General features: G+C 41.1%; 1 protein-coding gene across 1 annotated transcript in view; it reads right to left on the bottom strand.

Moving 5' to 3' along the window:
• LOC149455650 (cytochrome P450 2C5-like) overlaps positions 1 to 8,139 on the bottom strand; it is a 31,670-nt gene extending 23,531 nt beyond the window's left edge. The window contains exons 1-2 of the mRNA XM_089686042.1: positions 8,050 to 8,139; positions 3,936 to 4,129 (exon numbers count right to left, since the gene is read on the bottom strand). Coding sequence (XP_089542168.1) covers positions 3,936 to 4,115 — 180 coding nt within the window. The 5' untranslated portion in view covers positions 4,116 to 4,129; positions 8,050 to 8,139. The remainder of the gene's footprint in view (positions 1 to 3,935; positions 4,130 to 8,049) is intronic.
• Between the last annotated feature and the right edge of the window lie 16,541 nt (positions 8,140 to 24,680).

Genomic DNA, 24,680 nt, shown 5'->3' with positions numbered 1-24,680 from the left:
CTAACTGTATATATAAAACAACAGGCCCCAGTAGCAGAAATATTAGCTGTGCTCACATCTTACCAACCTGGGAAGGTATCTTGCACTAGTTTCAAAAAAAGACCAAGACCAACTTCTGCATGACAGTATCAGTGATTGACAACTTCCAAAGAAGGGAGGGCCTTCAACATCACAAAAGGGCTGTGTTCTGAAACACTCATCATGTGTCCATTACTGTAACATTGGATTTTGTTATAAATTAAGTGAACCAATGCAGCGCTACAAGTGGAAATTCTACCTAAACCCAAATGTGATAAAAATACAAAAAATTATAATATATTAATAATAATTATATACTTAAAATCCAAAAGAATATGTCCAAAAAAATATCCAAAAAGTAATTATGTGTTTTCTTCTTAGTGACACTCTTTTCCTTCTATAATCACCAAGTGCTGCACACACAAAAGTGCATCCTTCCACCTCGAGATGTCTGCTCACCTCCAGCAGTGTGACCTCACATAATCCTATCTTGTGGTCCCACAATGGACTCTGAATATCACTTGATGGATTATCAGTTGTAATTCCCACTTCATTTGGGATGTCGGATCTTCACCACTAATTCACCTCATCAATAAAAAAAACTCCACATAATGCGTAAAGCTTTATAACATTTTAATATAAAAAATTAATATACAAATGCACACTTACATGCAATGTTATATCAATATTGGAGTGCACACTGCTGTAGGCAGATACAGCAGACTCTTCACGGCACAGTTTACTCAGATTGCCAAGCTATTATAACCAAAAGTGGTACACAGCTGGTGCGGTTAGGCACCATTTGCATGTGAGTGTGCATTTGTATATTATTTGTGATATTAAAATGTTATAAAGCTTTACGTACTATGTGGAGTGCCCTTGGCTTGCTTTTATCTGGCCCTTGGGGCACTATTTTATCAACTGATACCAACAATGGGGCATAATTCCCTCCACTGACACCAGTTATGGGGCACTATTGCTCACAATGACACAACAATGGGGCCCAATGACACCAATGATGGGGCACAATTCCACATAATGACACCAATGATGAGGTGCTATTCCTCCCACTGACAGCAATAAAGGGGCATGGTTTACTTCCACTGAATTCCTACTAAGGCCTCATATGCCCATGGAGGACCATGTTTATCTGCACATGGATGCACAATTATCCTATGCATCCCTGCACAGGCAGTCTTATTCATGTCAATTGGGACGTTGCGGCTGCAAGGACAGATCTGACATCCATGTAGGTGTAAATTCATGGCCCCAAATGCAGACAGTGTGAGTTCAGGGTTATACACCCACATGAATGTCAAGTTCCATGTGCCCATGCAGCTGCTGCATCCCAGTTGATATGGATGGAACTGCCTATACAGGAATGCACAGAAACACCTGCACATTCCCTGCACTTACTGTGTCCCAAATTACATCAATGGGACTGCCTTCATGGGGATGCATGGAACACCTGTGCATACCAGCACAACTAAACACAGCCTTGCTGTAGTATGTCCCTTGTGAATGAGGCCTTAGGCCTTGTTTAAACCTGAAGTTGGGGTGTGGCAAAAATGCATGGTGGAGCTGCATTTTTGCTGCCTGCCAACCTTCTCTCCTTAAGCTACTATTGGCAGTGACCAGGGTGCTGTGGCCCAAGATGCTTCACACACACGGCAAAGTTGACCCAACTTGCTGAACACACGTTTAAGTCAAAGTAGAAGTGACAAAAATGCCCTGCAACTGTGTGCAATACACATTTGCTGGCAAAATTGGGTTAAAACAGGTGGATAGGAGGTATCACATTGCTTCCTCACTGTCTGTTAGTAGCCACTGGAGTGTGATCCGAACATGGATCGGGCCTCAGAGGCAAGGGAGATTTTGAGATTTTTTTTAACTTATTTCTTTTTTGCACAGGTAAAATTTTATTTTTTTAAAATTATTATTATTTGTTTAATGTTTTTTTTTATGTGTGTGTGTGTGCGCGTGTGTGTATGTGGGGTAGGGGGTGAGGTCTAAAGCTCTAATGTCTCTTTTTTGAGACAGAGAAAGGGACTGCAGACAGTCCCTTTCTTTGTAATCTGGGCTGCACTGCAGATGAATGAGATAGGAGTCTGTATAGAGACTCCTACTCATTCATAAAATTAAACATAGTAAACAGTGTTTACTATATTTCATTCACAAACTGACACATAGTAAATACAGTTTACTATGTGTCAGTGAATAATGAATACAAAAGCGATATGTACTGATCGCTGTCTGTATTCTTACTGGAAAGGAAGGGAGCTGGTAAACACATCCCCCCTCATGGTCACTGAAGCGACTGTGCGCTTATAGCAGAAGAAGGAATCAGGTCTGTACGGAAAACGGACCTGGAAGACTTCAAGCAGTGCTGTAGGTCCGTATGGTCTACGGACCTGGCAGCAAAAGGGTTAAAACATTAAAGAATACATCCAGTGAACTTTTGAGACTTGCTCAGTTCAGCTTTGTTGACTACACAACACCCTTCCCTCCAATGTTATGGAGATACGTCCTAACACACTTCCTGTCTTAGGGTGACAACCCTGTTCCTCCATACATACAGTACAGTTAGTGAACGTTTTCACTCTAAGAAAGGAATTGTGTTACTGGCAGGACCACAATGTAAAATGTAAAACCAAAATGTCTAAAAAAGAACTGCAGTCACTACTGTATATCTAGTGAATGGCAAATTACAAGATATTACATTTTTGTTTATATATTTTTTTTTTATGGTTTAGGTACACTTTAATAATGGAAAACCCAAGCAACTTTCTATGTGAGTTGGATTTTACATATAAAAAGATGCAAAAATAGATAATATATACATAGAGTTAATTCATATGTCATGCAATAAAAGCTTTAGTGAATTAAAACAAATAGATAGTGTAAAAAATAGCAAATGTTACACAGTAATGATAACACTGCATGTCTTAGATTTTTGTAAACTGATGTCAATGTATATTATTTTGCTAAACCTATCAAAACATAATTGTGCATAAAAATTTGCAAAAATGTGTTCCTTTTTCAATGAGAACTAAGCATATCATTTGACACAGACTGCCTATATCAGGCTTTCCCAACTAGGGTTCCATGAAATCCTAGGGTTCCTCCAGACTCCATGACTAAGCATCGGTGGAAGGGGTGAAACGCATCAACTATGTGGTAGTGGAGCACAACACTCTACATGGGTAAAGAGGGAGATCAACGTTTCGGGTACCTATTCCACCAGTGGTCACTAGGAGTTCCTCAAACAGTGATCAGCGGCAGATTGATCTCCCACCTACAATATCCACCAAGGTAAGGGGGCAATATCTTTCTGATATCCAAAGTAATGGGTCACTTCTACACTTAGCAGTGTAAAGGGGGCTTTTTTCCATAGACCAACAATGCAAGGGGACATTACCACTTTTACAGTTTATGTTTCTTTTCTGGTCATTATTATTTGTTTACTTTAATTAATACTGCTGCATAAAGCAGGGGATGGTTGTAAAATAATCAGCGTTGGGTATCAAATACCCTATTTATGCCAGTTTATTTATTGCTATCCTAAACTTTCTACAACTCAAAGTGGTTCTAAAGACTGAAGGTTTTTTAGAGCTTCTTGCTATGAGGACACTCAGCAGGGGGGAAGGGGTCAAAAGCACCTGCTGGGGACTCAAGAATTAGATGATCTGGGCTGATCTGTGCACAAAACAGGCTTTAGAAACACTTTAATGATCATGGAATGTATCGTGATCTCTTATGTAATTTTTTGCCAAGGGTTCTCTCAGACCTCAAATTTATTCGAAGGGATCCTCTGGAGTAAATAAAATAAACACTAGCCTAGATGTTGTCATATAATTCTATACTTCTGGGATTTTCTGGTCCTTTGCTGCAGTATATTTTGCAGATGTCATTATTACCTCAATAAATGATTTATAGGGCGTCTTCATGTTCAGGATGTGCATATTTCCAATGATCGGTAAAGGTGTGGGTCCAGGAGGAAAGTTGGAGGTCCTTCTTTTCCATCCATATAAGAGAATGGCCAGAAACACACAGAGAACAATAGATAGAGCCATGGTAATCGGATCAGAGACATTCATTTTATCAGCAAAATCTGATCAAGAGAGTAAAAAAATGTTGATCATGTTACAAACCTGCAAACTCATCAAACAATGCACTGGTTTGAACTTTTGGTAAACAGCTAAATACACACCTTTTCAGGACAAAAATAAATAAATCAGGCTAGGCTATGCTAACTCTTCTGGAAAGAGGTGTAGGAGTGTGTGTCTATGGGAATATTTGACCATTCCTCCAGAAGCACATTTGTCAAGTTCCTCTATCCCAAACTCGCTCATCCATGTCTTTATGGACCTTGCTTTGTGTACTGCTGCACAGTCATGTTGGAACAGGAAGGGGCCATCCACAAACTGTTCCCACAAAGTTGGGAGCACGAACTGGTGCAAAAATGTCTTGGTATGCTGATGCCTTAAGAGTTTCCTTCACTGGAACTAAGGAGTCAAGCCCAACCCCTGAAAAACAACCCCACACCATAATCTTCTCTCAAGAAAACTTTACACTTGGCACAATGCAGTCAGGCAAGTCCTGGCAACCAACAAACACAGACACATCCATCAAATTGCCAGACAGAGAAGCGTGATTTGTCACTCCAGAGAACACGTGTCCACTGTTCTAGAGTCCAGTGGCGGCATAATTTAAACCACGGCATCCAACACTTTGCATTGCACTTGGTGCTGTAAGGCTTGGATGCAGCTGCTCGGCCATGGAAACCCATTCCATGAAACTCTCTATGCACTGTTGTTGTGCTAATCTGAAGGCCACACGAAGTTTGGAGGTCTTTAGCTATTGACTCTGCAGGCACTTGGCGACTTTAGTGTACTGTGCGCTTCAGCATGCGCTGACCCCACTCTGTCATTTTACATGGCCTACCACTTCATGGCTGAGTTGCTGTTGTTCCCAGTTGCTTCCACTTTGTTATAATACCAGTAACAGTTGACCGTGGAATATTTAGTAGCAAGGAAATGTCACGGATGGACTTATTGAACAGGTGGTAGCCTATCACGGTACCACGCTTGAATTCACTGAGCTCCTGAGAGCGACCCATTATTTCACAAATGTTTGTAGAAGCAGTTTGCATGCCTAGGTGCTTGATTTTATACCCCTGTGGCCATGGAGATGATTGGAACACCTGAATCCAATGGTTTGGAGTGGCTTTCCAATACTTTTGGCAATATAGTGTGTATATATATATATATATATATATATATATATATATTGTATATATATGTATATACTGTATATATATATATATATATATATATGTCATTGCAAACTTTGGACACCCATAGTCATTAAAACACTGAACTATCTCAGTGCTAAAGCATTAAAAAATATTTAATGTCTGACGTGTCATGCAGACCTTCCACCTTCTATAAATAGTTTGTTGATAAGAAATGTCATTTATTTGCTTTTTAACCACTTGCCGCCCTGCCACTGTAGAAATACGGCGGCAGGGCGGCACGGGCAGGCAAAACCACGTTTTAAAACGTGTGTTTTGTAAACAGATAGGGGGCGCGCGCGAGACGCGCCGCTGCCCTATCTGTCCCGCCGATCACCGCCGCGGATGTCAGTCGCCGGGTCACAGCCGGTCCTTACCGGCTGTTTCCCGGCGATCAGCAGCAAACAGTGACAGACAGCACAGCTGCAGTAGCTGTGCTGTCTGTCACTTCCCTGACAGCTCGAGGACAAGCTGATCGAGAAAGAAGAGTTTCTCTCGATCAGCGGTGTCCTGTGCAACACACACCCCCACTCCCTAGTAGAACACTCCCCTCACACAGATAACCCTTCCCTGCAAAATAAAGTTAACCCCTTCCTCCCCAGTGCCATTGGTACAGTGTCAGTGTTTTTTTTTTTGCACTGATCACTGTATTAGTGTTTTTGGGGATGTCAGTGACCCCAAGTCAGTACCCCCCAATGTCAGAATGTCAGCCGCAGTCCCGCAGTCCCACCATAAGTCGCTGGTCGCTGCCATAAGTCACTTATCGCCACCATAATTTGCTGATCGCCGCCATTATTAGTATAAAAAAACCCTAAAAATCCCAGTATCTTTCCCGCCATTTGTAAACGCTACAACTTTCACGTAAACCAATTAATTTACATGTATTGGGGTTTTTTTTGTCGCAGAATGCATTTTGGCAGAAATTTATAACTAAATTTGATTTTTGCATTTTTTTTTACTACATGTTTTATAGCAAATAGTCCAAAATATTTTTTTTTTTTCCTAAAAATTGTCAGACTTTTTTTTTATAGCGCAAAAAATAAAAACCGCACAGGCGATCAAATACCACCAAAAGAAAGCTGAATTTGTGGGAAAAAAAAGGATGTAAATTTAATTTATGTACCGTATTGCATGACCGCGCAATTGTCCGTTAAACTAGCGCAGCGCTGTATAGCAGAAAAATGGCGTAAATTGCAGTATCTATACCATAGTTTGTAGACCCTATAACTTCCACACAAAGCAATCAATATACACTTATTGGGATTTTTTTTTACCAAAAACATGGAGCAGAATACATTTTGGCCTAAATTAATAACCAACTTAGAGTTTACTATATATTTTTTATTGCTGAAAGTAAAAAATATTGTTTTTCGTCAAAATTTTTGGCTTTTTTTTGTTTATAGCGTGAAAAATAAAAAGCGCACAGGTGATCAAATTACACCGAAAGAAAGCTCTAATAGTGTGAAAAAAAGAATGTAAATTTAGTTTGGGTGCAGCATTGCATGACCGCGCAATTATCAGTTGAATAAGTGCAGCGCCGAGTACCAAAAAGAGGCCTGGTCATTAGGGGGGGGTAAATCTTCTGGAGCTCAAGCGGTTAATCCAAGACAGGCAATGCATTTTGCAGGAAATAACATATAAAAAATAATCAGAAAAAGTAAAGGATATTAAAGAGCAACTCCACTTTATCTGAGAAAAAAAAGCAATTTCTTCTGGGTGATCAATGTGCAGTTTAATAAACTTCATAGGTGATTCCTACCTTTTGTCGCTCTAAAGAAATAGATGTATGATTTCTAGATTACAGACTTTCAACTGGTTTCAGCAATCAACAGATGCACTCTCAGTGTTCTGATATGAGAAAACTGTGAGGTTTGCACAGGGGAAGACTGACAACTTATGTGGCCCCCGGGCAATAGGGGATCATGGGGCCCCTGTGTCCTTGCCCAAACTCAAAAAAGCCTATGAAAAAGGTACCAGGGGCATCTCATGGGGCCCTCTACTGACCCCGGGCCCTCGGGCAGTGCACGAGTTTCCAAATGGTCAGTCCACCCCTGGGTTTGCATCTCATTGGAAGTATTTAACCCTTGGAGAGAATGTCACCAAAACTGAAATTTATTTTGCGGGGGGGCTGAAATGTGACTTGTCTTAGTGCAGACTTCTGGGAAAATCAGTGAATCAACCATATAAGCAGGTAATTAAATTTCTGGGGGGGATTTTCTACACCAGGTGTGTAGAGAACACCTCCAGGTAGCCGTATTGTATTGACATTTACAGAAAATTGCAGCTGCAGATTGAATAGGAAAGGTAATCTTTAATAACAATAAATTACAACATGGCTTGTATAGCAACGGTATATGCTATATTACTTTTTTATATACTATATTTTGTGTAAACAAAACAAAAAACATTCCACTACAGAACTTGCCACCATGAACAGTTTCTTTAAACTCAACACTACCTTTCTACCAGTTCATCAGGAAGTGCACTGCTGGACAGTATGGTGCACTTAATTTGTAAAAAAAAAAAACAAACAAAACAAAAACAGAAGGCCATGTCCAACAGAAAAGCTATTATTTACAAATATGTGCTTTCTCTGCAAGTAAGTCCGATTCAGATCTGCCTTGATGTGCATAGAGTTGGTAATTCATATCTATTTACAGCTGGTAAATCATAAAATATAATATAATCCACAATATGACAGCCCACTTGTAACTACAAGAGTGTTGTAAAAGTCTTACCTTAATGTCTCCGTGGAGACAAACTTCAACCTTTAGGCAATTCACGCTTACTGTCGGTGCAAAATGGCTCCACTTCGCAATATCTGAAATAAGAAGGTAATATCAGGTTTTGTTTATCCTGCAATAGAGCAAAGGGCACATTGCATCAGACTTTTTTTTATTTGTGAAATACTCGTTTCTCAGCCAGGGAACTCTAAAGTTACAACCAATGACAAAGCACAATAGTACAAACAAACAATTTGGCATAAATATACTACATTCTGCCCCACCACCTCTCAAATTCAAGTTGCTCATCAGGTGTAAGATGAGGGCATTCAATACTTGTTAATGGTCCTCTAAATCCTGAAAGTCTCAATAGATATCATTAGTTTTGAATTTGACCTGAATATGCATTACCAAAACATTTGTAATACAAGCAGCACTAGGTAGGCACAGTGGCAATAAAATAAAAAGTAGAAAAAACAAAGGAGAACCAAGAAAATATTGATGCCTGACAACAAATGCAGCAAATACATGTCCACAGAACAGTTATTCATTATGAATCTCCCACCTTGACTAGTGTTGCAGCATCTCCTCTCCAGTCTACCACTAAGTAGCCTAGCCTCACTATCAACTGTGTGAAATGCTGTGTGACAATTTAATTCCCAGAATGCTGTGTTACTATGGATAGGTTGGTGATTTTTGTATAGCTTAGATATGTGAATAATTAGACTTCAGTTATTTAAGTTACATATATTGTCTTTGAAAGATAAGGCCTCCCTTAATAATATGCAAATGAACCAGTTGGACTGATTTATAAGGTCAGCAGAGGATATGATGTAGCAGGAAAAGATGGGAGAGAAAAAGGGCTTTGGACAACCATATGGTAAGAGACAAAGGAACAATTGTTCTAGAGACTTGGAGGAAGAAACAATGTGTTGGAGGACTTTGGAGAAGTAGGAAGCAGTCTAGAATATCCTGGATCCTAAAAGATGTCTCCATCATAAAGAAAGATCCAAGTGTATATATATGTGATTTTGCATTTATAGGTAGGGGGGCGTGAGCGCGCCCTGACAGTACTCCCATTCGCGGCTGTGGCTGTCAATCCCTGGGTCCCAGCCAGTGATTACTCGTCAGTGCCCGGTGATTGACGAGTATCTCCGATAGGGAAGAGAACTGTATGTAAACAATACAGTTCTCATCCCTGTCAGCTCGTGCACACTGCTTTGGATGGCTGTGCTGTGTACAGCCACCCAAAGCAGTGTGATCACAGTGAAGCACCAACACACAGCACATAGTAAAACAGCACACAGTTAACCCTTTGATCGCCCCTCATGTTATCCCCTTCCTGCACAGTGCCATTGGTACAGTGTCAGTGCTTTTATATCACTGATCACTGTATTGGTGTCACTAGGGATGTCAGTGACACCAAGTCAGTTCCCCACAGTGTCAGAATGCCCACAGCCGTCCCACAGTCCCACTATAAGTCACTGATTGCCGCCATTACTAGTAAAAATAAAAAAAAAATTCCAGTATATATACGGCCATTTGTAAACACTATGACTTTCACGTAAACCAATTAATTTACACATATTGGGATTTTTTTTAGCAAAGACGTAGCAGAATACATTTTTGTCTAAATTTATGTTGAAATTTGATTTTTTAAATTTTTTTACTGGACATGTTTAATAGCAAAAAGTCAAAAATATTGTTTTTTTTTCTCAACAGGAGATAAAATACCACCAAAAGAAAGCTCAATTCGTGGGAAAAAAAGGATGTAAATTTAATTTGGTTAAGTACCTGTTGAGTTTATGCCCATCACATACATTGTACATGCTTATTTGCTAAGAATTGTTTTTCCTACAGTTGTATGTACATTTTTTTCTGTTTAGTAAAGCAAAAATTAATACACTACAGATGTCTGAGCTTCCTTGACTTATACCACAAAGCAACCTTAACCACTTGCCCTCCAGAGGATCTATCCCTTCCTGACCAGGCCATTTTTTGCGATACGGAGCTTTAACTGACAATTGATCAGAAAGAATGTGGTCCTTAAATTTTATCCAATCCTTTGAAGAATTCAGAGGTGCTGACATTTTGTTTTTACAGTCCATTCTGGAAATTAAATTACCACCCAGCCATGTAAGTAAAAGCAACACTTTATTTTCCAAATGTTAAATGAAAACAGCTTGCTTCAGCACAGAAAAAATAAACAGTCCATACTTCTGGAACATACAAATAACATTTCAGCTCTCCACTGTCACATGCTTATTCCTTGCTTGTCCCACCACAGTTTGTAAAGCTCCCACCTACTTAGGGGTCCAGAAATGTTTATAGAGCTCAGCAGCAGTATCACAGTCAAAAGCAAGTCCACACTCTCCACACCGCTGTCCCCCTTAACCACTTGCCGACCGCGCATAGCCGAATGACGGCTTCACCGCGGCCGGCCAGTTCTGAGTGGACGTCATATGACGTCCTCCCAGAACGCGCTCTCCTGCGCGCCCCAGGGGGCGCGCACCCGGCGATCTCCGTGATCGCTGTGTCCTACGGACACAGCTGATCACGAGATGTGGTGAAAGGCCGATCCCACCGGCCTTTTACCACGTGATCAGCGGTGTCCAATGACACGCTGATCACAGGAAAATGCAAGTGCCGGTTCTCGGCTGCACTTTCCTCACGCTGTCAGATCGTGAGGAAAGTACTGCCGAGAACCGGCAGTTGTCAGAGCGGGGATCGGCACCGATCATCAGGGCACTGATGATCAGTGCCCTGATGATCGGTGCCCAGCAGTGACCCCCGCAAGTTCCGATCAGCTGTGCGCCCACTAGCCCCGCCCACCCATTCCCAGCGGTGCCCCCACCTGTGCCCAGCAGTGCCCCCACCTGTGCCCAGCAGTGCCCCCACCTGTGCCACTCTGCAGTGCCACCTACCTGTGCCCAGCAGTGCCACCTACATGTGCCCAGCAGTGCCACCCACCTGTGCCCACCCACCTGTGCCCACCAGCGCCACCCACCTGTGCTCACCAGTGCCACCCACCTGTGCCCACCCACCAGTGCTGTCCACCAGTGCCACCCACCAGTGCCACCCACCAGTGCTGCCAGTCAGTGCCACCAGTCAGTGCCCAGGGGTTGTGCCAGTCAGTGCCGCCAGTCAGTGCCCAGAAGTGATGCCAGTCAGTGCCGTCTATCAGTACCCATCATCAGTGTCACCTATCAGTGCCGCCTATCAGTGCTGCATATCAGTGCCGCCTATCCGTGACCCCTAATTAGTGCTGTCTATCAGTGCCGCCTATCCGTGCCACCTCATTAGTACTCCCTATCAGTGCCCTTTAGTGCTGCCTATCAGTGCCCATCATTGCCGCCTATCAGTGCCCATCAGTGCCGCCTCATCAACGCAAATCAGTGAAGGAGAAAAAATACCTGTTTGAAAAATTTTATAAAAGAAACAAATAAACTTTTTTTTTTTTTCAAATTTTTTGCACATTTTTTAATTTATAGCGCAAAAAGTAAAGCGCCCAGTGGCGATTAAATACCACCAAAAGAAAGCTCTATTTGTGAGAAAAAAATGATCAAAATTTCATATGGGTACAATGTTGCATGACCGCGCAATTGTCAATCAAAGTGCGGCAGCGCTGAAAGCTGAAAATTGGCCTGGTAAGGAAGGGGGTATAAGTGCCTGGTAGGCAAGTGGTTAAAGGGACCACAATCCAAATAACGGGGACACATATTTCCCATCCAGGACCCATCCATTTTGTCCTGTACAAAGGATGTATTTTTCTGCCACATCGTGTTTGAACTTCCTCCAGCATGGTGTGATGGACAGATATTATTATGTGCTATAGATATTTGATAGCCTGTCCAATTTGGGCCTGATGAACCTGTTGGGGTATGCTGAGATAACTATCACATATCTGAGCCACTTTCTGTTCTGTCTCTTCCCTCCTGGGATTTTGCCCTGTGAGAATGTCAGCTTAAGAACCCAGTCTCTACTTGGCAATGGGTCTAGGCATATGGAAGGATGCAGGGATCTCCTTTCTTGGGAGTAACGTCTGAAGGTGTTGGCTGCAGGGAAAAATTGCACAAGACTTAAAGGAAGCAAAGCTGCAAATGTCCTCACATATGGTAAGGTATAATTGATTCAAAAGTGATACAGAGTAGCCTTTCAAAGCTGTTCTGCCTTGGAAGTGAAGATTGGGATACCACTTGAACCTCATTTGCCAAGGGACCCAAGTTCTAAAGCAGTCCAGCTAGCACAAACTGTGATTTAGAAGGTAACCATGAGAGCTGAAAAGTAAGATCTAGAATAGATTGATTCCACAACAAAATACTCATAGAGGTGCTGGGAACTTTCAGACTTGCACATGTACTCATGAAAGAGACTAAGTAAAACTTCAAAGAAGCTCAGTAGCTCTAGTGAGGTGGTTCCCACATAGGAAGGTTGCCCTTGATGGGCACCCAACAGTAGCTCAGACCAAGGAAATGCAGATCATTACTGCTCACTGATTGGTTGCTAGAGGTTACTGCACATTATTACTATGGGATCAGTGGCATTGGTGGGGAGATGGGATAAGTGCTAGTGCTGGGGGAAAGGGTTGAGTGACAGTGCTGGTGGGGGATGGGATCAGTGGCAGTACTTGGCGGAATGGGATGAGTAGAAATGCTGGGTGTGGATTGGATCGGTGGCAGTGCTGGATGGGTGGTAACATTTCTACAGTGACCATCATGTTAGGGGGGATTTACACTGACCACCAGTGTAACGGTAATTCTGATCTTACCTCTAATGTAAAGGGAAATTTACACTGACCACCAATGTAATGGGGAATTTGCACTGACCACCAATGTAATGAAGAATTTACACTGACAACCAATATAATGGGGAATTTTGCACTAACAACCAATACATATCTACATTGGCTGCAAATGTAAGGGGCAATTTAAACTGACTACCAACTTAAAAGGGGCTTCTACATGGACCACCAATGTAAAGGAGAATTCAACACTGATCACAAAGGGAGGATTTGACACTGACCGCTATTTACATATGAATGCCACATTGCTGGCCCTATTTACATATGAAGGCTGTCACTATTTGCATATGAATGCCAATTATTTACATGTGAATGCTGACAAGGTCTGCACACCTGAGTCATTTGTACATATCAATAGAGCAGAGCTGGACAGCATAAGTGACAGCACTTCACACTGACATATCAGTACACAGCCCAGAAACAAAGACTTAAAGATGGCCCTGCATAGATCATGGTCAATGAAGTAAAAGGGTGCTCATCAGCACCCTTCTTCGAGAATTGCTCATCAATAGTGCATTGAAAACTACAAACAGTTTGCCACAGTGCCAGATTGAACTTTTAGTTAATTAATTCACAGATCTCTGTGAATGAATGATGTGGCTGTGTGGGCGGAGACCGCTCCAGCTGTGCTGTTTATAAAATGTGACAGCAGATGTGGGAAGAGGTGGGCTACTGCATGGTAACATGTCACAAAGGTGCACTTATCATTTTTAAAAAATTGGCAGGTACAAACACAGAAAAATCAAGTATGACGTCCTCACGGAGCGGGAGAATGTGAGGACCTCCGGTGATGAAACGCGTAGGGCGGAGCTTGTGGATGTGACGTCACAACGTTCGACGATCTGTTGGCGTCCGTGGATGCCGGAGGAGGCTGTGTGCTTTTATTGCTGTGAATGCAGTTTATGCTAGTGTCGGCTAAGACACAATTCATTGAAAGTGCGATGATAAATTTTAAATAAATTCTTTGTTATATGTTGCTTCACTATGAGTTTCTCCTCTCTTGCTTTCTGAGTGCTATTCGGAGTATATGAAGAAGGGGGTGCCATACTGAATTGTTCCATATATGCTGAGAGTCATCGGCAGACCATTGCTCCCAGAGCACAAGCGCTTTTGCTGGTTTATAATTTGACCAGCACATTGCTCTGGTGAGTTTATTCAATCTATTCAGTGGTGGATTTGTGCACGGTGGTTTTGTGTTTTTTCACATGAAGAATTTTGGATTAGAAGATCTTGTTTATTGATACAGATACAACAATGTTTTTGGTGTTGGACACTTGCACATTTAATTTGGACACTATTAATAATTGATTTATATAAAGATTTATGTAGTTACACTATAAGTAATAATTGTTATAAGTTGTGTGGGATTATTAGCGCAAACATGTTTTTGAATAGACTTAATAATATAACTCATGTGGTATTTTAGTAACTAGGCTGTATCTTACCACATACTCAGATGCGGTAAGATACCGCTCAGTAAATTGTTCATATTCGAAGTTCGCAGTCGAACATTCTGTAGGTTCGGATGTTCGACCACAAACCGAACAGGGGGGTGTTCGGCCTATCACTAGAGAGGATACGATGTAATAGAAAGCTAGGAGAAGAGGACTTTTGAGGAGGTATGTGGCTTAGACAAAGACAGAGTTGTATGGAGAGACAAAGAAGAAGAGTTTTTCTGGACTTTGGAGAGGAAAGAGTTGTTTTAGAAAGACAAAGAAGGACTCTCTTGTTCTGAAGATAGAGGAGGAAGCAGTTGGACCATAAGAAGATTCCAACACAGGAATGCCCAAGATGAGTAGCTGTTTAGTATACTTATTCCATACTTGAACATGCTTACTTACCAGGAAGATAGTCAGCTTATGCATTTTGCATGCATACTTTTTTATATTTTCCATGCTATTATTTGTGTTTTCTGCAGTTGTATGTGAAGATTTTCTGTTTAGTAAAATAATTAATACCCAACAGAGGTCTAAGCTTCCTTGACTTTTATCGCAAGGACCTTTAATAGATGCAAGCAATAAAACCCAGTACGAGGTGTACTCCCATTTGGGATCCAGTTTACTACCCCTTTGGTATTTTGGGTTCTTTACCAATACCCAGTCCCCTAATCACAAAGGCAGATCATTTAGAGAGCCCTCAGCCAAATTCTTATGTCTCAAGCACTACTTTGTTTGTAGCCGGTCCTAGTTTTCCTTTACCCATGTGTTGGGGGTGCGGTTCAAGGATCATTCTCAAATAGGGGGCCTCTTCTCCATTGACCATGGCATTGTCCACTGCACTGGGTGTGACCATAGCTTCTGGTCTTATGGGACATTGGGTTACTGGTCCCAGGGGTCGTCTCTGAGCCCTGGGAGCCCCTAGTTTAAAGGTGGCCTGCAGTGGCATTTAGATTCAACTGAATTTCTTGATTAAATGATTTCTTGATTCCACAGGTCTGGCAGTAATCATGCCTGGGTGTGGCAAGTGAAATTTAGCTCAGATTTCCAAAACATTTGGTTAATCACAGTTCATTCATGATTTAGTAAGGTCCAGGCAGGTTTGGACAACTTTTTCTTCCTTAATAAATGAAATCATCATTTAAAAAAGGCATTTTGTATTTACTTTGGGATATCATTGTGTATTATTAAAACTCGTTTAAAGATCTGAATTATTTAAGTGTGACAAATATGCAAATAAAAAAAAAACTTCTCCAGAGCACTGTAGATATATATATATATATATATATATATATATACACAGTGGGGATCGAAAGTTTGGGCACCCCAGCTAAAAATTTGTATTAATGTGCATAAAGAAGCCAAGGAAAGATGGAAAAATCTCCAAAAGGCATCAAATTACAGATTAGACATTCTTATAATATGTCAACAAAAGTTAGATTTTATTTCCATCATTTACACTTTCAAAGTAACAGAAAGAAAAAAATGGCGTCTGCAAAAGGTTGGGCACCCTGCAGAGTTAATATCTTGTACTGCCCCCTTTGGCAAGTATCACAGCTTGTAAACGCTTTTTGTAGCCAGCCAAGAGTCTTTCAATTCTTGTTTGAGGTATCTTTGCCCATTCTTCCTTACAAAAGTCTTCCAGTTCTTTGAGATTTCTGGGCTGTCTGTCACGCACTGCTCTTTTAAGGTCTATCCATTGATTTTCAATTATGTTGAGGTCAGGAGATTGTGAAGGCCATGGCAAAACCTTCAGTTTACGCCTCTTGATGTAATCCCCCGTGGATTTTGAGGTGTGTTTAGGATCATTTTCCATTTGTAGAAGCCATCCTCTCTTTAACTTCAGCTTTTTCACAGATGGCATCAAGTTACCATCCAAAATTTGCTGAAATTTTATTGAATCCATTTTTCCTTCTACTCGTGAGATGGTCCCTGTGCCACTGGCTGCAACGTAACCCCAAAGCATGATTGATCCAACCCCATGCTTAACAGTTGGACAGAGGTTCTTTTCATTAAATTCTATACCGCTTCTTCTCCAAATGTACCTTTGCTCATTCCGACCAAAAAGTTCAATTTTAACCTCATCGGTCCACAGAACTTGTTTCCAAAATGCATCAGGCTTGTCTATATGTTCATTTGCAAAGTTCAAACAATGATTTTTGTGGTGAGGACGTAGAAGAGGTTTTCTTCTGATGACCCTTCCATGAAGACCATATTTGTACAAGTATCTCTTTATAGTGGAATAGTGTACCACAACTCCAGTGTCTGCCAGATCTTTCTGGAGGGATCGTGCAGTCAAACGTGGGTTTTGAATTGTTTTTCTCACAATCCTGCGAGCTGTTCTGTCTGATATTTTTCTTGGTCTTCCAGATTTTGCTTTAACTTCCACTGTTCCTAATGACTGCCATTTCTTAATTACATTCCGAACAGAGGATATTGACATCTGAAAACGCTATGTTATCTTCTTATAGCCTTCTCCAGCTTTGTGAGCGTCAACTATTTTCAGTTTCAGTTTTCTAGACAACTGCTTAGAAGAACCCATGGTGCTGATTGTTGGGGCAAGGTCAGATGAGTCTGGTCATTTAAAACCTTTGAGACTGACATCACCTGGTCTTCCCAGACGATGATTGAGAACAATCCATGACACTGGCAGGTCTCAGCTTTGCAAAGGGGGCAGTGCGTGCTATAAATTCTGCAGGGTGCCCAAACTTTTGCAGACACCATTTTTTTGTTTTCTGTTATTTTGAAAGTGTAAATGATGGAAATAAAATCTAACTTTTGTTGACATATTATAAGAATGTCTAATCTGTAATTTGATGCCTTTTGGAGATTTTTCCATCTTTCCTTGGCTTCTTTATGCACATTAATACAAATTTTTAGCTGGGGTGCCCAAACTTTCGATCCCCACTATATATATATATATATATATATATATATATATAGATAGATAGATAGATAGATAGATAGATAGGTAGATATACTGTGTATATATGTATATGGGGAAAAAAAATAACAATGATTATCTATTGCACAACTGATGAGCAATTAATGGAACACCAAACATGTACATAGAGCTTGGTCAACAAAGACATAAAGTAGAATAAAAATAATATTAATAAATGATTAATTAATAAACTGATAAGAACATTGTAATGTTATTGCATACTCAGCTGAATATTGGAATGAACCTGTGAAAGTGCTTACCACTCTGTAGATGGTAATAACAGCATAATAAATGAAATATAATGTTTTATCAGTTATGTGTAGCTCTGAAGCAGGGTGATGAATTTGATAATCGAACACATACATAAATACAGATAATCGAAAAATGAATCAAATTATAGAATGTATTAAATGCAGCTTAATTAGGAAACTAAAATAATGTGTAGGTTAGATGACTGTACAAGCCCTGAGACTAGTATAATATTAAGTTTATTCATTAATCATTTATTTTTATTTTTTTATTTGATTTTATCTTGACCAAGTTTTAGGTACGTGTTTGGTGTTCCATTAATTACTCACCAATTGTGAAATATATATATATATATATATATATATATATATATATATAAAATCAATTGATCAATTTATTTACATATGTTAACAGTACAATAAAATTTTTACTTTTTTACTTTGTTCAAAAGTGTACTTTTTAACATCATATTCCTAGAAATGTTGGCACTCATAAGTATTGCTGTTATACCAACATGTATGACCTCTGTGTAGCGTTCCCAAAAAAGTTAATGGTTTAGGAGTTGCTAAAACAGTCAGCCTTAAAGTAAAACCTACAGCAGTAAAATCAGTCTATATATGCAGCAAATCATGCTTGTACAGTATACTCACTGTGGAACCTAAGGGGTTAATCCTCCGCATTGTGCAAAAACGCTGTTTGATCCTGACTTCTCTGGCCCTTCCCTTCTTCCAGTGTCTCCTGACTCACTCTGCATATGCTCAGTTTGGTGTGTATTGCTTGAGAGGTGTTTGTTTTTTTCTTGGGAGAGTGCATGTGATCAGCACAGGGCCAGTCAGCACTGTCCAGAGGTCAGGGGTTCTGCATCCTCCTAGAGCAAAATTAATATTCCTCCTACAAGCTTTAACCAGTGCTCTGCTGGACACTGATAGAAGTCACAAGACTGCTCTAACTGCTGATGAGAAAAGGTATTTAGCAGTTTTTATTTACTAAAATAATTGCATTTCCATGTTCTTTGTACTGAGGGAGACCGGATATAGTGGATGCAGGGTCCTGGGTTTGGTAACACTTTAAATTCAGGTCACTGGTAACCCTCAAGTGAGGCTGGTGAAAGGGAAACTCCCCCAAAAATGCATCTCTGTGCATCGATATCTTGGTTACTATGTATGACATCCTTTGACAGGTAGATCCTCACTGATAGCACTCAGCCATTTCCACGCGTATATGGAATCAGTGGTGTTTGTGTGGCAGCGGGTTTCCATGCAGCCCTGCTGGCCTTTATCCAACATCCCTGAGCCTCAGAGTAGACTTTACACTGCTCAGCTGCCAGTGTCCAGTATTACATGCCTATCTCTCCTTTTCATTTGTGAGTGCATTTTAATTACGTTTTTCAATCAATAAATGGCAGTACACACTCACTACACTATGATCTGTTTGCGCTGCATTTTTTTGTCTCGGTTGTTTTGCATGATCCCCGAGTTCCCCTCTATCTGGTTATCTGGCTGCATCAGAACTGCATTTTTCACCAGGTGCCTGTTAACTCAGTTTACCCGGCACCTACTAGTTAATAAATAGACATACTGACTTTGAGATTTATGTTGAACTTATATCAGGCCCTCTTATTGAATTGTACATGAACTACAGGCTTGTCAACAATTAACTTTCAATATCCCATTTACGTTTGAGCTGAGCACTTTATTCAGATTTGATTTGAATGTGCAATATGTGTGAAGTGCTGCACAAATTTGTCAGTGCAATATAAATATCTATATTAAATAAATACATGATCTATAAATTAGGGCAGTACAGTGGCTAAATGGTTAGCACTTCTTCCTGGCAGTACTAGGAGCGTTGGTTCTAATCCCAACCACGGCACCACCTGCCTGGAGTTTGATGGCACTATATAAGTACCTGAAATAAATAATAAATTGGACAAGCCATATTTTTGTGTCACAATTTTACTTTTATTTAAGTTGAAACCAGTGCAGGTTTTCATTTTTCACTAAAGCACTCTCATAGAGTGAAGAAGAAATTGACAATTACAAAAGGACAATTCAGCATCTGATCTCTTAAAGGTCAATTCTACTTTTGTGAAAAACAGAAAAACAAATCAAAACAAACACATTAAACACCAATGTCGGAGGAAAAGGTTGTTTCCGTACCCGTGTGTTGCTGTTAAGGATCCGCCAGGTGGTGCCTCTGGCAGCCCACTGGACAGGAATACCCAGAGCGTGGAGTCTAAGTCCCGGTCTGCGTGTTCACCAGGGCCCCTGATGGTGGGGATTGACTTGAAGCAGACCAGGACCAGGTCACGACCTCTGAGCAATCCCACCCATGGCAGAGGGAACCTCCGGGGATGGATACAGGAGGAGAGCCAGATGTGAGGAGGACGGCAGGCCCAGGCGGGATGGATGGATCGTAGTCAAACTAGCCAGTTGTCACCGTGGGGGCAGCGAGGTACAGAATCGTCAGGCAAAGGATAGTCAGGTCACACGCAGGGTCAGTATCGGAATGGTCAGTCCGCAGAGAGGTCAAACAAGCCGGGGGTCAGGACAGGAGAAGGCAGCGTAGTCAGAGCAATCCGGGTCAAAAACAGGAGAAGGCAGCGTAGTCAGGGCAATCCAGGTCAATATAACACAATCACAGGGTACAGGAACTCAAGGAACAGGATAAGACCTTGCGGCGATTTGTGACAGCGCAGGGCATCTTTAAATACCGTGCCCTGCGCTGTCATTGGCTGCCCAGCGTGTACTCGCGGCGCCTACTGCGCATGCGCGAGTCTCCCTCAGCCGCGGCCGGCCAGACTTAGTGCCCGTATCCCGGCTCGAGCCGCCGAGACTGCGCATGCGCCGGACAAGACGCCACGGCGGACCCTCACAGTTGCTATGGATATTTTGTGATATTTATAGTGTGGATATGTGAAATGTATAGATATATTTTAAGACCATGTGCTGTTTTAGAAGATAAGGTCCTATTGATATGCCAAAGAACCAATCGGACTGGTTTATGAGGTCAGCAGAGGAAGTCAGGCTATAGAGGATTAATGTTGGGCTTCCCGTTCGAGTCGACATATATATATATATATATATATATATATATATATATATATATATATAAAATAACAAAACAAACAAAGTGTATCTAAGGCTGGCCATAGACGGAGCAAATTTGCTTGATTCCCCCATCAACACAGTCAGTGTTGACAATGGAATCCCTACCGTGGGGCCATTGTGGGGCCATTGAGGAGGAATATGGAGGTGGGGGTAGATATCCCCACTGAGAAATATAACAGCCGCTAGCAATAATCACATGTAAAATCTGACAGGCTGGCTATACCCAAGTTGATCGCTCGATCAACTGGGGTACATTCAGCCTACCCATACATGGTTCAAATATCGTCCAGTCCCTGATGAACCGTCCAGTCCCCAGACTCATCCAGTCCCTGATGAAATTTAAACCATCTCTGGCCGGCTTAAGTCCTTGCATATAGTGGGTAGACCTCCCCAACCCTCACCCCCATTGTGTTTTTTTTATTTATTGTATTTGTTTATTATTTACTACTGTATTTATTGTTATTTTTCTTTTTTCTTATTTTTTTGTTTTTGGATTATATATTTGTATACACAGGTCAACAATCAAATTTTGTTGTTATTATTTACTACTGTATTTATTTATTATTACTTTTCTTTCTTCTTATTTTTTGTTTTTGGATTATATATTTGTATACACAGGTCAACAAGCAAGTTTTGTTAATATTTACTACTGTATTTATTTATTATTACTTTTTTATTTTTGGATTATATATTTGTATACACAGGTCAACAATCACATTTTGTTTTTATTAGATGCACCTTTTTATAGCTCCTGATGAAGTGATTGAGAGTCGTGAAACATGTAGAGCCACTGTTCAGTTGAGGTTGTACTAGCTCTGTACTATGACAGTATATCTGTGTTCAATCAACTACACGGTCATCCTAACCATCGGTGATCCACTTTGGTACCAATGAGGTTATATGGTCATTTAGAAGCGGTAGGACTTCAAATTATACAAATATTGAGGTGCAATTTCTTGTTGTTGTAAATTGTGGTACTTATTCAGTATCATATTTTAGAAATCATTGTTATTTGTTTAGTTGTAACTATGTGGTTTGTCAATAAAGAGAATTACGATTTTACAAAATTATGATGTTTCAGTGTCTATAAAGTCCATCTAGTTGTAATCACATTTTGGCTAGTCTTCCTAAGTTGTGGCACAGTGTATGAGCTATGTATCCATAGTACCACCCTATGGATATACCCTTTAATTATTATTATTATTATTTTTTATGTGTCCCTCCTGAAGATATTCTCTCTCTCTAATTATCCAGATGACTATCCAGTAATATACAGTTATCACTCGAACAGTAGGTGACAGGAAATCCAATGTGTGGTTATAAATAGAGATGAGCGAATTTCTCAAAAATTCGATTCGGCTGATTCGGCGAATTCCAGTGTGAAATTCGATTCGATGCGAATTTCTTCGCTACGAAGATGACTTATAAAAAGGGTTTCTAGGCTTCAGAGAGCCTTTAAATTAGTGCAGAACACTGTACCTTTAATTTAAATGCCCTTGGAGATGAGGAAAGAGAAGGAGAAGGAGAAGGAGAAGGATGAGAAGAAGGAGAAGGATGAGAAGAAGGAGAAGGAGAAGGATGAGAAGAAGGAGAAGGAGAAGGATGAGAAGAAGGAGAAGGAGAAGGATGAGAAGAAGGAGAAGGATGAGGAGAAGAAGGATGAGAAGAAGGAGAAGGAGAAGGATGAGAAGAAGGAGAAGGATGAGAAGAAAGAGACGGATGAGAAGGAGAAGGATGAGAAGAAGGAGAAGGAGAAGGATGAGAAGAAGGAGAAGGAGAAGGATGAGAAGAAGGAGAAGGATGAGAAGAAGGATGAGAAGAAGGAGAAGGATGAGAAGAAGGAGAAGGATGAGAAGAAGGAGAAGGATGAGAAGAAGGATGAGAAGAAGGAGAAGGATGAGAAGAAGGAGAAGGAGAAGGATGAGAAGAAGGAGAAGGATGAGAAGAAGGAGAAGGAGAAGGATGAGAAGAAGGAGAAGGAGAAGGATGAGAAGAAGGAGAAGGATGAGAAGAAGGATGAGAAGAAGGAGAAGGATGAGAAGAAGGAGAAGGAGAAGGATGAGAAGAAGGAGAAGGATGAGAAGAAGGAGAAGGATGAGAAGAAGGATGAGAAGAAGGAGAAGGATGAGAAGAAGGAGAAGGATGAGAAGGAGAAGGATGAGAAGACGGAGAAGGAGAAGGAGAAGCAGAAGGAGAAGGATGAGAAGAAGGAAAAGGAGAAGGATGAGAAGATGGAGAAGGAGAAGGATGAGAAGAAGGAGAAGGAGAAGGATGAGAAGAAGGAGAAGGAGAAGGATGAGAAGAAGGAGAAGGAGAAGGATGAGAAGAAGGAGAAGGATGAGAAGAAGGATGAGAAGAAGGAGAAGGATGAGAAGAAGGAGAAGGATGAGAAGAAGAAGGAGAAGGATGAGAAGAAGGAGAAGGATGAGAAGAAGGAGAAGGATGAGAAGAAGGAGAAGGAGAAGGATGAGAAGAAGGAGAAGGATGAGAAGAAGGAGAAGGAGAAGGATGAGAAGAAGGAGAAGGAGAAGGATGAGAAGAAGGAGAAGGAGAAGGATGAGGAGAAGGAGAAGGATGAGAAGAAGGAGAAGGATGAGAAGAAGGAGAAGGATGAGAAGAATGAGAAGGAGAAGGATGAGGAGAAGGAGAAGGATGAGAAGAAGGAGAAGGATGAGAAGAAGGAGAAGGAGAAGGATGAGAAGAAGGAGAAGGATGAGAAGAAGGAGAAGGATGAGAAGATGGAGAAGGAGAAGGATGAGAAGAAGGAGAAGGAGAAGGATGAGAAGAAGGAGAAGGAGAAGGATGAGAAGAAGGAGAAGGATGAGGAGAAGGAGAAGGATGAGAAGAAGGAGAAGGATGAGAAGAAGGAGAAGGATGAGAAGAAGGAGAAGGATGAGAAGAAGGAGAAGGAGAAGGATGAGAAGAAGGAGAAGGATGAGAAGAAGGAGAAGGATGAGAAGGAGGAGAAGGAGAAGCAGAAGGAGAAGGATGAGAAGAAGGAAAAGGAGAAGGATGAGAAGATGGAGAAGGAGAAGGATGAGAAGAAGGAGAAGGAGAAGGATGAGAAGAAGGAGAAGGAGAAGGATGAGAAGATGGAGAAGGAGAAGGATGAGAAGAAGGAGAAGGAGAAGGATGAGAAGAAGGAGAAGGATGAGGAGAAGGAGAAGGATGAGAAGAAGGAGAAGGATGAGAAGAAGGAGAAGGATGAGAAGAAGGAGAAGGATGAGAAGAAGGAGAAGGAGAAGGATGAGAAGAAGGAGAAGGATGAGAAGAAGGAGAAGGATGAGAAGAAGGAGAAGGAGAAGGAGAAGGAGAAGCAGAAGGAGAAGGATGAGAAGAAGGAAAAGGAGAAGGATGAGAAGATGGAGAAGGAGAAGGATGAGAAGAAGGAGAAGGAGAAGGATGAGAAGAAGGAGAAGGAGAAGGATGAGAAGATGGAGAAGGAGAAGGATGAGAAGAAGGAGAAGGAGAAGGATGAGAAGAAGGAGAAGGAGAAGGATGAGAAGAAGGAGAAGGAGAAGGATGAGAAGAAGGAGAAGGAGAAGGATGAGAAGAAGGAGAAGGATGAGAAGAAGGATGAGAAGAAGGAGAAGGATGAGAAGAAGGAGAAGGAGAAGGATGAGAAGAAGGAGAAGGATGAGAAGAAGGATGAGAAGAAGGATGAGAAGAAGATGAGAAGAAGGAGAAGGATGAGAAGAAGGACAGTTCTGTGACAGTTTCTGTCTATTTCTGACAGTTCTGGGACATTCACTCCATACAGCTGTTTCAACCGCTGTATGGAGGGAATGTCATGGAACTGTCAGAAATAGACTATTAATGACAGTTCTGGGACTGTCCTTCCATGCAGCGGTTGAAACATTGTATGTATTTGTTTCCATAAATGGATCCATTTATGGAAACAAATACATACAATGTTTCAACCGCTGTATGGAAGGACAGTCCCAGAACTGTCATTAATAGTCTATTTCTGACAGTTCTATGACATTCCCTCCATACAGCGGTTGAAACAGCTGTATGGAGTGAATGTCCCAGAACTGTCAGAAATAGACTATTTATGACAGTTCTGGGACTGTCCTTCCATACAGCGGTTGAAACATTGTATGTAT

This window comes from Staurois parvus, unplaced genomic scaffold (assembly GCF_062004578.1).
Source record: "Staurois parvus isolate SC_StPar_1 unplaced genomic scaffold, SC_StPar_1.0 ptg000390l, whole genome shotgun sequence".
NCBI lineage: Eukaryota > Metazoa > Chordata > Amphibia > Anura > Ranidae > Staurois > Staurois parvus.
The sequence above is the reverse complement of the archived record's forward strand: the minus strand, read 5'-3'. Positions and strand labels throughout refer to the sequence as shown.